This window comes from Apium graveolens, chromosome 2 (genome assembly GCF_009905375.1).
Source record: "Apium graveolens cultivar Ventura chromosome 2, ASM990537v1, whole genome shotgun sequence".
Taxonomy (NCBI): domain Eukaryota; kingdom Viridiplantae; phylum Streptophyta; class Magnoliopsida; order Apiales; family Apiaceae; genus Apium; species Apium graveolens.
Genome location: NC_133648.1, coordinates 272489062 through 272503767, shown reverse-complemented (window position 1 = coordinate 272503767; position 14706 = coordinate 272489062). Strand labels below are relative to the sequence as shown.

Here is a 14706-nt window from a genome sequence, read left to right as displayed (position 1 = left end):
TAGAAATATCTGTCTTTGGTAACTTATATGAAAAGGTGTGTGCTCCTAATACACCACAATCCCTTAACATATTTCCTACCTCTATAAGGCTCATGGTGTCACTATCACACATGTCAACAAAATCAATTTCTCCACCTACATATCTCACAGGGTTCTCTTCAAACTTTCCACCATAGTGTAGTTTAATACTAAACAGTCCTGGATACTCTGCAAAGAAAATGAAGAAATAATTGCATACAAATTCATACTCTATACACTTAAAATAGTGCAAACCCTAATAGTACAGAACAAAACCTAAAATACAAAAAAACAATCATTTTCGACTATTTGTACACTCCTGATGAAACACAAGGGACCACCATAAACATATTTTTATCACTTTCTAGTATAAAAACGAAAAGAACCACATGAATACAGCTCGAAGCACATGCAACACATTAAATAGACAAAAAGATTCAAAACTAAACTAAAAATTCATATTCTAACAAAATAAAACCCTAATCGAACATATATGTACAAGAATACAAAAAGCCCCTTTTCAATTAGAACCCTAGTTCTCAATTAGAGCACTAACCTCCGTAATCAGGACCTTCATGAGGCTGGTAAGCATATCTGTCTTTCCTATCTCTGATGAACCACGCCATTGTAGCAGCAACAACGATCTTCTAGCGGGAAAAAGAGTTTTGTTTTCTTCTCTAAAAGGCGAGAGACATAGATGAGAACTTCTTTCTTTCAATAAAGTGGCAGAATATGATTGTCGCGTTGTAATAAGGATATGACAATCATACCCCTGCAAAAAGAGACGGAGTTAGTGGAAGTTAACGGAATCACGCAAACTATACAAAATTTATTACTGCGGTATTTCAAGTGAGAGATAATGAAAGTTAGTATTGCAAGTGGTCTGACACCCAAAATGTAAGTACATAAAGTGCATTTTACTCTTAAATTATCTAACTCGCTCTTTGCCGAGCAACCTCCACAAATCAGTTTTCTAGATAAACAAAAGCAGCACGAGAAGGAGGGTATGACCCAACACCGATCACAGAATGAGCAAAGTAAACTTGCCATAAAGGGCAAGCCTACTAATATTAAACAAGATCAACCCTAACCAGTGAGCCGCAAACTGGTCGCACAAATCTTCAAAAAGATGACTAACTACGTATAACTATGTCATTACAAATTTTATCATTTAAATTTCATAAGAGGTACCACTTCACCTAGACTCGGTACAAGTGGACACCTATTATACAATATTTTTATTATCTTTTTTTATCATAAATAATCCGAAGCCGCGCTATTTTTTGGAATGTACAGGGTCAACCATACGGTCTACGTAATAGCCGGCAAATCACGTAAATCAAGATAAACCGTATTTAAGCAACAGACTCTGGCTCAAAGGTATAATCATAAATTCTTCTCCCGTAATATTCGAATATGTGACCAAGAGGATAGTTATCCCCTTTTAAATCAGCTGAGCCGACCCTTACGGACAACATTTTTATTTTTAAAAATATTGGAGAGGAGAATCGATTCCTCTACCTCTCACATGAAAGAGGGGATTCACAGGTCCGATCAATGGCCCGAAAGGGCTTAATTCATGCATTATACACGTTGATAACTAGGATACTTGTTGTATAAATTAATAATTTATAAAGGAAATAAACACTTTTTATATTGACAAATGAAATATGTTTTAATCGTTAGAAATTCCTATATTATGATGATATCTGATAATTTATAAATTTAAAATGCATTTATATTAGATTTATAAATTGTTTATATCAAATGATTTTCAAGGGGGCAAACACATTGAATATTTACAAATAAAGATGTTTTATTTCTGAAAATATAACACTGGATAATTAGATTTTTTTTCACTACATATGTTAATAATATAATTCATTCATTTATAAAAGAACAGTAAAACAAACTCTCAGAATACGATAACTTAAAATTAATAGCTTTTCTCTAAGAATTTGATTTTTACTCAATCTCAATTTTTTTTTAAAATGGCTACAATTCAATTCCGTTCTATCCAAAATTTGTTAAAATATATAATTTATTTGAAATAAATGGGCGAAAAAACTCATTTTTGGAGCCAACTGTCCAAATGTCTAAATACTCTGAAAAGTTATCAAAATACATGTTACTATGATATATATGTGCTTTCATTTTTTAAAAATTTATACATAATACATATATCATACATGCGTGTTTTAATTTATATTTTAACGGGATATGCATTTGTAAATATGTATCAATTACCATACACATTAATGATAATTTTCAATAATGGGTGATTTTTATAATTTTATTTTAAAATTGAACGTACATTTTACTGGTACGTATTTTTTAGATATTTTAAACATAATATACTGTCTTTAAGTATTTTGGGACAACAAATTTTTTTCCTAAAAAACGTAATTCTAATTATTAGAAAGATAAAAAATAAAAAAGCAACCTGGTAATTCGTTTACATTATCATGCTTGTTTCGAAAATTAACCCCACCCGAAAACATATTCCTCCTCCCCGTGCTGTGTCCCTAGGCGCATGTTATCACATAGCCCATCTTTATTGAAATTCCATTTGTTTATAAAATTTTAAAAAAACAATTGATGGGGAAAATTAAAAAATAAAAGATAAAATAAAAAAAGTTTTTGGATTCATGCTAATATTGAAACAGCCTCTTTCCATATTTTGTGAAACTCTAGATTTCAACTCCCAAACAGATCGCAAGTCATCTAGATCTTGTTTCTGTCTGAAATCAGTTAGCAGTATATTTGCAAGTAGCAGCAACTCAAAACCCACGTCGCTTCTGCTATAATTCACTCTTAATTCATTTTCTTACCCACCCATCTTCAAATCTCATCGCATTTCTTCATCATTTACGGCAGGTCTCTCTCTCTCTCTCTCTCTCTCTCTCTCTCTCTCTCTCTCGCTCTCCCATGTATGTTTCTCTCTCTCATCCAAGTATGCGTCACTTCTTGATTACTATTTCTCTCTCTGTTTACACTTATGTATATGTACCTCGTGCATACACATGTATGTATGTATCTTGTTTTGGTTATAACATGATATGTTCATGATGATTTTGGTAGAGTTTATTAATATGGGAATGAATTGTACTCTACAGTGTTTGATGTGTTGGATGTGTTTTGCTTAAGTTTGGTTGTTGACATGCAACTTTTTTTTAGGTACGTGGGAGATTTTTGGTGAATGAGATGGGGAGAGTGAAGAGAGAAGCAATTGTAGCATGTATGACATGTCCTCTTTGCAAGAACATTCTCATGGATGCCACTACTATTTCTGAATGTCTTCACACCTGTTAGTTCTTCTTATCTCCTATTCTCTTTCGATTAATATGAACTTCAAGTTTTCGATTTTTAGTTCCAATTGGTATGGTAGCTGATGTGCTTGATTGTATCATATATCTTCAACACTCCCTTAACTCAAAAGCCAAGTTCTTGGGACTAATAAGTGGATCAGTAGTATGCTGGGATTCAAACATAGAATCTCGGGTATTACTTGAGCTGCTGCGACCAAGTCTCCACAAGGCACAACCTTTAAGTGTTTGCAGATAGGGGTGATTGGATCCATAAATACTTTGTCTAGGCATCAAGTTGTATGTGCATTTAAGCTTTATGTTCTGCCTTACAGGCCGTTTCCGTCCGTGTCTTTAGACTTGTAGTTCTTCTCACTTTGTAGATCGAGTTGGGGAATTGTATTCATGTCCATTGGATGGCTAATCAATTGAAATCATATAAGCTACATGTACCCCTTACTTTGTTGTTTTGTTACTATATAGAACTAGTGTATATATTATAGATAGAGATGGTGAATTGATGAATAACTAAATTCTATTATTTTGTTCTTACATATAATTTGTCTATAATAATTGAATACACGTGCCCCTGGAACTGGTGTTCATTGTATGGTTAAAAGTTTTAGTTCATTATTTCCCACCCTAATATCCTTCAAGATTAAAGCTTTGTGCTAGAAACTAGAAAGTCCTGTTCGGAATGGATTTTATTTAACACTGATTTGTGGTGTTTCTTTCTTTTTTTGCTTTATTTGAACAACAAATGGTCCTTTTAGTGGTCGTACTTTATAAGGCCTTTCTTTTGTCAATACGCGTTGTCCTTATTTCTTTCGTCAATACGCGTTGTCCTTATGTTTTTGAAAATTAGTATTACACAAAGGAGTAATCTGTGTAAGATATATTTCACTGCTGTGGTACAACTTACAAAACCAAAATCCGCCCCCCCCCAAATCCTCCTAATTCATCTTACCATTAAATAAATGTTTCTTTTAGTTTACTAGTTAGTTCTAATATATTTTGAATCTTATTCAGTTTGCAGAAAATGTATCTGCAATAAACTCTCTGAAGAGGAACTAGAACGCTGTCCTATATGCAAAATTGATTTGGGTTGTGTGCCAGAGGAAAAGCTGAGGTCTGCTGATCCTTTAAATATGCTATGTATTGTATTTTTTTTTTGTTATCAAGTAACAAAATATTGCAGCCATCAATCTAGGTTTAACTGCATGTTCATATGTTTGTTCATCTAAATTTTAGCTGAGTTTTTTTAGCTTACAGTTAGAAATTTTGGATTTTCAGGCCAGATCATATCTTGCAAGATTTAAGAGCAAAGATCTTTCCTTACAAAAGAAGAAAGTTGGATTCACCTGAAGCTTTTTCTTCCATTGCATTACCTGAAAGAAGAAAGGAAAGGTCACTCTCTTCATTGGTAGTCAACACTCCTAAAGTTTCTCCAAAGACTGCACTGACTGGGAAAAGATCAAAAGCAACTGCAAGAAAGTCGCTGCGAAGTTCTAGTTTTTCAATTCAGAAACAGGTTAAGAAAGAGGAAGATTATGAAAGTGATTCAGAGAGCTTTAACTCATGTGAGACACTGACCAAGTTTTCTCAGACCATAAGGCAGGTTAGAAGTCTGACCTCTTTTCGTGTTTCTTATACCGTAAGCCTTTTACTTCTCGAGCTCTAAAAGTGGTAGCGCATATGCTTCTCTCTTGGTATTTTTTTAACATTGTACGTATTTTGTACAGAATTTTTCAAATGGTGAACCATCTAGTCATTCTACACCAAATATAGAAACAGATGATGGTGCTAGCACAAGGGAGGGAAAAGCTGATCTTTGGAAGCCTTTAAACTTCCTGGTAGAAGTTGCAAATAGGAGTAAATCCTCAAAGTCTACTTCTCAAGAACCTGCATCCATAGCAGAACCTGCCAATGGTCCGAAGACTAAAGGACTTTCTATTAGAACTAAACGGAAAACCAAAGATAAAAAGAATAGCACTGGGTTGCATTTTCCTGAATCTGCAAAACCAAAGAATTTGTTGAGTAGTCAGAGAAAGACAGATACTTCAGGAAAATCAAATATTTCCCTGCAGGCTGTGTTGGATTCTAACAGCATCAGGCATGATAGAAAATTGAATCCAGTTTGGTGCTCCTTGGTGGCTTCAAAAGACCTGTGAGAATCTTGTTATACTTCATCCTTTAAAGACATAAATTTCTAGGGCGACTAACTTTTTTTATTTATTTTATCATCTTTTTGATAATTAGTAATATTTAAGATCTTGCATTTCTATTGTTTCAGGGAAGATTATAGGTCTTTGCCCCAGATATCGGCAAGTTTTTTGAGAATAAAGTAAGTGTTTTTATTTGCATTCATCCTTTGCAGTTTTTTAAGCAGTATGTACTTTGCATGTTTTTTTACTTGTCTACTTCAAAGCAGTGTTAAGAGTAATTTTTTTCATTAGGATGGACTAGTATGACTGCCTTAGTGTCTGCATAGCCGTCACCTGTAATGAAGTTAGCTAAGTGATGTAAAGCTGTTTTTCTACGGGGTGTCAAATTTTCTCATTTTGAATTTATACCTATTTGCTGGTCTACTGTTTTTTAGTGGATATTAAAAAGTGACTTTGACGATAAAACCTAGAAATACCTTAAACAGACTAGAGATTCACAAGTGATTATTAGGGAGAGAAGTTAGGTTTCTCTAACTAATATGTACGCCTCTCATTATTGCATGTCTTGGTTCATGCCAATTGGTTGGTTGTGAAACGACATACCAGCTAAGAATACTGACATGTACAAAAAATATGTATGTCTGCATATCCCTGTATGCCTAAAGGCAGCAAGCTTTAAGAGTTTGAGTAGACATATTGCAGATTTTTATATTTTATAAAATTAAAAGATAACTATTTATGATGAATGGACGAATAAAGGTTATAGAACTCGGAAACCGGTTCTACTCGGTTGCATTTTCAAAATCCCAGTAATCGGCTGATTTTCTGAGTACTCAGTTTCAACATCAGAGTACTCGTCCGGGTACTCGCTCAAATCCGAGCCGGTGGACCTCCGATTTCCGAGTACTCGGCGAGTCAACCAATTTTCGAAACACTTATTTAGTCATGTAAATTTTTCTTATTAACTTGCAGGGATGGGAGTACATCTGTTTCTTTTATACAGAAGTACCTGATGAGGAAACTAGACCTTCCAAGTGAAGACGAGGTGAGTGACCACATCTTTTACTAGCCTGTTAACTTGAAAATTTATATAAAAGCAAATTCCTCCTCATAGCAAGTCATTTTTTTTACTGTAGGTTGAGATCAGATGCAGGGGTGAGCCGGTTATCCCCACATTGCAACTGTATAAACTGATTGAACTGTGGCTACAAACAATATCAACGTCTGAAAAAATATCTGCAACAATTGGTTCCTCAGCAGAGGAATTTGTGATGGTATTAGGATATGCTCGCAGACCTGCATCTGCATGAGCCTATATACAGCATTCTATATTCTTTAAATCTGAGAAACATTCTGATGTACACTTCTATCCCAGTCACTTTGTTCTAAAGTACAGAGAGGAATGATCCAGGTGCTTAGAAACTCGGTGCTTATTTCTCAAACGCCAAGCACATATTAGGTTTTTTTTTTTCATTTTTGAGGGTGGTGGTGGGGAGAGGGGGTGGGGGATAAGTTCCATTCAATTTTTAGTTTTACTGAGCAACGTATTCGGCTGTTGTAACTTATGTTTTTCTGTTCTCTGTCTCATTGTATTATTACATGAACTTTATTCTGGATTTACTATTTACATACAGTCAGTGAGCATGAATTTTGGTTATGGCGACTCAGTTTTGTAGCTCTGTTACATCTGATATGCATGTTCAGTTCAGGCTAATTTCTGGTGGTATTGTCCACTATGGTCATTAAGGGAACTTATGGAAACTCTGAGTAACCATAAAAAAAGCTTATTCTGTACAATTCATTTGCAAGCCCCAGTTACAAGAGATTTGGTGCCTTGCAAAATTTCGATAACATCTGATATTTGAACAGTTTATCGCTTCAATGCAAACCAATTCCATTTTTACAGTACTCTTTTAGCAGACTCTAAACTCTCAGAAGCTGAATATATATATACACATCTATATATTTCATCCAAAATTAACAACAATATCAGTAGTATTGGTAACCATATACATATCAGCACATTGCTGATAAAAATGAGTTCTTACATGTGCATTCAGGCAACTCGAGGGAGTAAAGGAACAAGCACGGAAAACAAATTGAAATGCTAGCAAAATAATTAATATAACATCATTGTCACAGTAATTCAAAATCAAACAATATATCTCAGATTAAAACCTAGGAGGAAGTCCAGTAACTTTCCGGATTACAAGCCTTAAATAAAACATGCTTTGATTCGGCCACAAGTGCGAAGATCACGAGTCCTGATAATGAATTGTGCAGTGTGCAGAAGCTTGGGCTTAATGCATCCCGAAGCTACATACTTTCCGACATTACACGAAGTGTGTCTACTGGGGGCGACTTCAAAAAAGGACAGAGTAACATAACTTGTGTAGGGATCAACGCCTCGCCAATCATCCTTGGGTACAGGGCCGCTGCCATAAGATACAACACAGAAAACTTTTCCGCCATCCAAAGCAACCATGTAGTCTGAGAAGTACCGGTAGACTTTGAGAGCCACGTTCGGACAACGAGAAGAATTAAGATCATGCAAAAATTTAGTGTCAAGATGTACAGATGGTAGCATAAAATATTTTCCTCCAAGAGAACCTTTGTGTGGGAGGGGAGTTGCAGAAATGGTTAGTGAATAATGCATATCTTGAGGATCATCAACATAACCTACATAACCTGCATAAAAGTCATCATACCCAAAACCAAAAGCCATGTCCCCTGTAGCCACAAGAGGGAAACCGAATACAAAGGGAGGAACACGGGGAGCTTCTTGATGTGTAACGAGGACTTGCCACTTTTTATGTTTCAAATGGAAAGCTAACACATCTCCTTGGTAGATATGAAAATAGACAGTTCTGTCAACAATAACATAGGTAGTGACAGTGCCAGCGTGACCATCAGGTTGAGAAGGCAAGATTTTCCAAGTCTTAGGACGAGGATCAAAAACTTCGAATTGAGGGTCGGAGCGAAAACAGGCAAGTGCATAAAACTTGTTTTTAGCCACAAAAACAGTGGCATTATGTTTACTACCATTCATGGGCGTACATTCCCTAAGATACTTTCCGCCATTAGTATTGTGTTGACTAGGGACAATGTCGGTGAGATCCGATTCTCGAATCCTATAAAACTCTTTACAGAAGGTATCTTTACCAAAGAAACTTGGCGTCCAATTTTGACCACATATGAAATAAAAATAGGATCCTAATTTGGCACACAAACAATGTTCAGGCAATACCGGATTAGGAAAAACGAGGAGGGGGCGTAAATTATTATAGGAGGGTCGTCTAGTATTGGTAGATGATGATGGTTTGTTATGGAGAGAATTTAGTGCATCAATTCTGTACAAAATATAATTATTACTTGCTGTGACACTCATAAATATGTACATAAAAGGACTATCTGACCTTGATGATGACATCAATCGTGAGGAGGAGGAGGAGGAGGAGGAGGAGGAGGAGGTTTTCATCTTGCAAACTTAGGATTGCACAACCTGTCCCGTAGCCTTAATTTATATAGCCGATTATGTGTGTACGCATCTCATTTCTACTGTGATACGGAATTTCAGTGTACGCATAAACCCAACTCGACTTCTATTTTAAGCGTAAAAACCCCAAGTCACTCTGTCTTTTTACAGATCCGCCACCGCTACACAACTCTATTCATACCGATACATTGTGTTCTCCTACGTATTTTCATCAATATGGCAAATAATAATAATAGTAAGGGTTAATTGCATAGTGCACCCCTTTGGTTTGGGTCATTGTCATTTTGATACTAATAGTTTCAATAATTGCACTTCGCACCCAGACAAGTTTGGGCGCTGCACTTTGTACCCCTTCCGTCAATTTCCGCTGTTACCGTTAAATAAGTCAGGTGTAAAAAAGTAATTTGACGGTGTTTAATTGCATTTTGACCCCAAAAGTTTAACAGATTTTTCATATTAACCCTCGAATTTTTTTTTAACAATTTTGATATTCAACTATAAAAAATATACATTTTAGTTATTTTATTAAAAAATTATTTTCTGAAAATTAATTGGATAATATTTTTTTCGAAATTTTTTTTCCGAATTTTTTTTTCGAAAATTCAAAAAAATTTATTTTCGAAAAAAAATAATTTGATAGTATTTTTTATTTTTTGAAAATTTGAATTTTTTTGTTTTCGAAAGTAATTTGAATTTTTTTATTTGTTTTGATTATAACCTTAAATGATATTTTTTGAAAATTTGTAAAAACTGAAAGTGCTATATAATAAAATTATCGTTTATGAAACGATGAGCCTCATTAAAAATGGAATTATAACACATTCAATGAAAAATTATAAAATTGAGTTTTGTGTTTAAATTTTTTAATTTTTAACGATAATATTTTTAAAAAAAATTCGTATTTTTCGTATTTTTTTCGATAATAAAAATATGTATTTATTCGATAATAAAAATCTGTATTTTTTCGTATTTTTTATTTTTTATTTTTATTCAATTAAATTTCAAATATTATAAATTTTAAAAGTAGTATAATTTTTTTAATAAAAGGGTTAAAATGGACATTTTTTATAGTTGAATGTCGAAAATGTTAAAAAAAATGTTCAGGGGTTAATATGAAAAATCTGTTGAAGTTTAGGGGTCAAAATGCAATTAAACATTGTCAAATTATTTTTTTACCCCTGACCAATTTAACGGTAACAGCGGAAATGGACGGAAGGGGTGCAAAGTGTAGCGCCCAAACTTGTCTGGGGTGTGAAGTGCAATTATTGAAACTATTGGTACCAAAGTGACAATGGTCCAAACCAAAGAGGTGCACTTTGCAATTAACCCTAATAATAATAACAACAACAACAATTATAATACTCATAGTTAACATAAATAAAATGTTTTTGTTATAAAATACTGGTTATAGTAATAAAAGAACTGCTAAAAGAACTGCTATATTTGATCGGATAGAGGGCAAGATGAGAAGCAGGAGCAGAGAAAGAATGTTCGGTATATTTTTTTTCATTCAAAAATGCATTCTATTTATTGTAAAACAAAGGGAGCAAGTATTTAATGCAAGTTAACATTTTCTACACATGCCTAACTATTACAACATTGACTAACTATATGACAATCAATTAAAACACCCCCCCTTTGATTGTTATTATAGTATGGATCATAGATTGTCTCGTTAAAACCTTGTCAAAAAAAACTCAGTGGAATAAAAACTTTGGCGAAGGAAAAAGAGTACAATCTCCCCTTTGAAGAACTAATCATTCTCTTAATTTTGTTGTAACAAATCCTTAAGTCGACGCATTCCAATGTTATATCGTAATTTCCCAAATGTTGAATTCAGTAATGATTTCGTGAATAAATCTGAAAGGTTGTCACATGATCAAATTTGTTGTACATCAATTTCATCATTCTTCTAAAGCTCATGAGTGTAGAAGAATTTTGGTGAAATGTGCTTCGTCCTGTCTCCTTTGATATATCCTTCCTTAAGTTGATCAATGCATGCAGTGTTATCCTCAAACATAAGTGATATCTGGTAATCCACATGATTCCCGAATATTCTTGATGATAGACCTCAACCAAACACATTCTCTATTGGCTTCATGAATCGCAATGAGTTCTGAGTAATTTGTTGAGGTTTTCACTGTAGTTTGCTTCGTAGATTTCCAGGAAATGGCTATACCGCAATATGTAAACACATATCCAGTTTGTGATTTTCCAAAATGAGGATCTGACAAATATCCAGTGTCTGCATATCCAATCAACTGAGATGTTGAGTTTTTCAGGAAGAATAACCCAAAATCAATTGTTCCACAAAGATAACGAAATATATGCTTGATCCCATTCCAATTCCTGTCCATTGGAGCAGAGCTAAATTTAGCCAATAAATTCACAGCAAATACAATATCTGGCCTTGTATTATTTGCAAGATATATAAGTGCACCAATTGCTCCAAGATATGGGATTTCAGGACCGAGAACTTCTTCATCATCTTCTCATTGTCGAAATGGATCTTTATCAAGCTCTAAAGATCTAACCACCATTGGAGTAGTCAATAGATGAGATTTATCCATGTAAAATCTATTCAAAACCTTTTCTTTATATGTAGATTGGTGGAGGAAAATTCCTGATGACAAGTGCTCGACTTGTATACCAAGGCAATATTTTGTCCTTGCAAGATCTTTCATTTCAAACTCTGTCTTTAGGTATATGACAGCTTCATCAACCTCTATAGTTGTTCCTACAAGGTTTAAATCATCGACATATACAGCAATAATCACAAAACCTGATTGTGATTTTTTGATAAAAACACAAGGAGAAATTTGGTTACTAATATACTCATTCTTTTGTAAATAACGACTAAGTTTGTTATACCACATACGACCAGACTGTTTCAGTCCATACAAAGATCGTTGAAGTTTAATGGAGTATATATGACGAGATTTCTTCAACTCATCCATTTTTAACGCTCCTGGGATTTTCATAAAAATTTCACTATCAAGTGAACATACAAGTATGCAGTAACGACGTCCATAAGACGTGTTTCCAATTTTGCTTTAGATGCCATACCTAATATAAAACAAAAAGTAATTCCATCCATCACTGACGAGTATGTCTTTTGATAATCAATGACAGGCCTTTGAGAAAACCCTTGTGCTACAAGTCGGGCTTTATATCTCATAATTTCATTCTTTTCATTTTGTTTCTTATGAATACCCATTTATTCCCAACAGGGTTCACACCAATTGGTGTTTGGACAACAGGTCCAAATACTTCTCTTTTACGCCATGAATTTAATTCTGTTTGGATTGCGTCTTTCCATTTTGGCCAGTCTTTTCATCGATGGTATTCATCCACACTTTGTGGTTCAGGATCAAAATTTATGTCTACATCTAATGCTGCGGAATACACAAATACATCATAGATTATGGCTTTACTTCGATCCCATAATTTCATATCATGCATATAATTTATTAAAATTTCATGATTGTTTAATCCCGTATCTTCGGGGGCTAGAATCTCTTCAGGAGATAATACCACTTTAGGGGTATTTGCATCTTCTGTAGCATGTGCCACTTCATGGGAAATTTTCTTTATTTTTCTTTTTCGTGGTGCAACATCTTTTGCACCGACCGGTCTACCACGCTTCAGGCGTGGCTTTGATTCTATAACCAATTCTTTTGTATCTGATTTTTGAATTGGTATATCTATTCTAGTTGGAGTATTTACTGCAGGTATTTGAGATTTAATTATATTTCTAGAATCATTAAATGTGTCAGGCATTTGATTTGCGATATTTTGCATATGAATAATTCTTTTAACTTCAAGTTCGCATTGACCGATACGTAGATCTAGAAAATATAATCCTGATGCATTTCATGTTATGTCAGGATTAAGCTTGTTTGAATGTTTATCTCCCCCTAAGGGAGGAAACATAGACTCGTCAAAATGACAATCTGCATATCTTGCGGTAAATAAGTCTCTGGTTAGAGGCTTCAGATATCTAATTATAGATGTGAAATCAAAACTAACATAGATACCTATTCTTCTTTGAGCTCCCATCTTCGATCTTTGTGGTGGAGCAATCAGCACATATACAGCACTTTCGAAAATTTTGAAGTGAGAAATATTAGGAGCTTGACCAAGTACCAGTTGTAGCGGAGAATGTTGGTTGTACGAAGTTGGTCTAATCCTAATAATATTAGCAGCATAAAGTATTGCGTGACCCCAAATAGATGTAAGTAATTTTTCTTTCAATAACAGCGGTCTTGCAATAAGTTGGAGTCTTTTGATAAAAGACTCGGCTAACCCATTTTGCGTATGTACATGAGGAACTGGGTGTTCAACTGAGATTCCTACAGACATGCAATAGTCGACAAAAGTTACAGATGTGAATTCGCCGGCATTATCTAAATGAATTGACTTAATACAATGATCTGGGAATTGAGCTCGTAATTTGATTATTTGGGCAAGTAGTTTTGCAAAAGCATCATTACGAGTTGAGAGAAGACAAATATGAGACCATCTAGTTGAGGCATCGATTAATACCATGAAATATCTAAATGAGCCAGATGATGGGTGTATAGGTCCACATATGTCCCCTTGGATCCTTTCTAGAAATGTTGGGCTTTCAAGCTGAACTTTAGTAGGGGATGGTCGAGTAATCAATTTTCCTAAAGAACATGCTGAACATGGAAGGTCATTCTTGGAAAGAACTTTAAAATCTTTAAGAGAATGACCAGTAGAATTCTCTATAATACGACGTATTATAGAGACGCCGGGATGACCTAATCTTTCATGCCAAAGTGTAAAAGATTTTGGATCTATGAGTTTGGAAGCAATGACATTGTGTGACTCAATAGTTCTAATTTTCATCATATATAATCCTGAGGAAAGTGAGTGAAACTTTTCTAAGATTTTCTTATTGCTAGGATTAGCGGAAGTAATAAGAAGATATTCTCTATCAGCCTAAGAGGTAGTTTCAATGTGAAAATTGTTGAGTCGCATATCTTTAAAACTAAGAAGATTTCTGGTAGACTTACTAGAATATAATGCATTTGAAATGTGTATGTGGGTACCATTAGGTAGGACGAAACTAGCTTTTCCAAAACCTTCGATTATATTAGATACGCTGGAAATCATTCCGACTTGAGCTTTGGGTTTGGTTATTTGGGGAAAATACTTTCGGTTCTATAGAATCGTATGAGTTGTAGCATAATCAGCAATGTATATATCTTCAGAATCCATTCTGTATATAATTAAGAAACATAATTTATTTGATAAGGACATAACACACTACATAGTTCAAACAAAATAAAGCACACAATACACACTACTATAATAATTATATGAAACTAATCTTCAGCCTCCCATATGGGAGTTTCATTAGGTTCATTCGGACCATTAATGTTTATTCCTCCAGCTGTGACTCTCGGGAAATCATCTATGTTATTGTTGGCAAAATTTGTTTCTACCATTTTCTCTTTTGATTTTTGTGAAGATTGGTATAACTTAACAAGATGATCTGGGGTATGACAATTACGTGTCCAGTGCCCATTCATGCTGCACCTACAACAAACATTTTCAGTTTTTCCTCCTCGTGGTGCCTTTCTTTTACTATATGATTCAGATTGCCACTTCCGGTGACCAGAGTTGTTATATAGACGAAAATGCCCGTGGCTTCAACCTCAACCACGGTACCGCCCTTGGCCCCGTCCACCTCTAT

General features: G+C 34.5%; 1 protein-coding gene across 2 annotated transcripts; it reads left to right on the top strand.

Annotated features, from left to right (window-relative positions):
* The first annotated feature begins 2664 nt into the window (after window positions 1-2664).
* On the top strand, window positions 2665-6913 carry LOC141708484 (E3 ubiquitin protein ligase DRIP2-like). 2 transcript variants are annotated; one of them, XM_074512141.1, is made up of 8 exons: window positions 2665-2948; window positions 3196-3325; window positions 4353-4452; window positions 4617-4941; window positions 5066-5490; window positions 5617-5667; window positions 6461-6533; window positions 6625-6913. In XM_074512141.1, exons 2-8 carry the CDS (start codon window positions 3223-3225, stop codon window positions 6796-6798), a joined length of 1251 nt encoding a protein of 416 aa, XP_074368242.1. In that variant the 5' UTR covers window positions 2665-2948; window positions 3196-3222; the 3' UTR covers window positions 6799-6913. The 2 variants fall into 2 exon arrangements, with proteins under 2 accessions (XP_074368242.1, XP_074368241.1); XM_074512140.1 differs by having other exon boundaries at window positions 2666-2895.
* Window positions 6914-14706: the final 7793 nt, after the last annotated feature.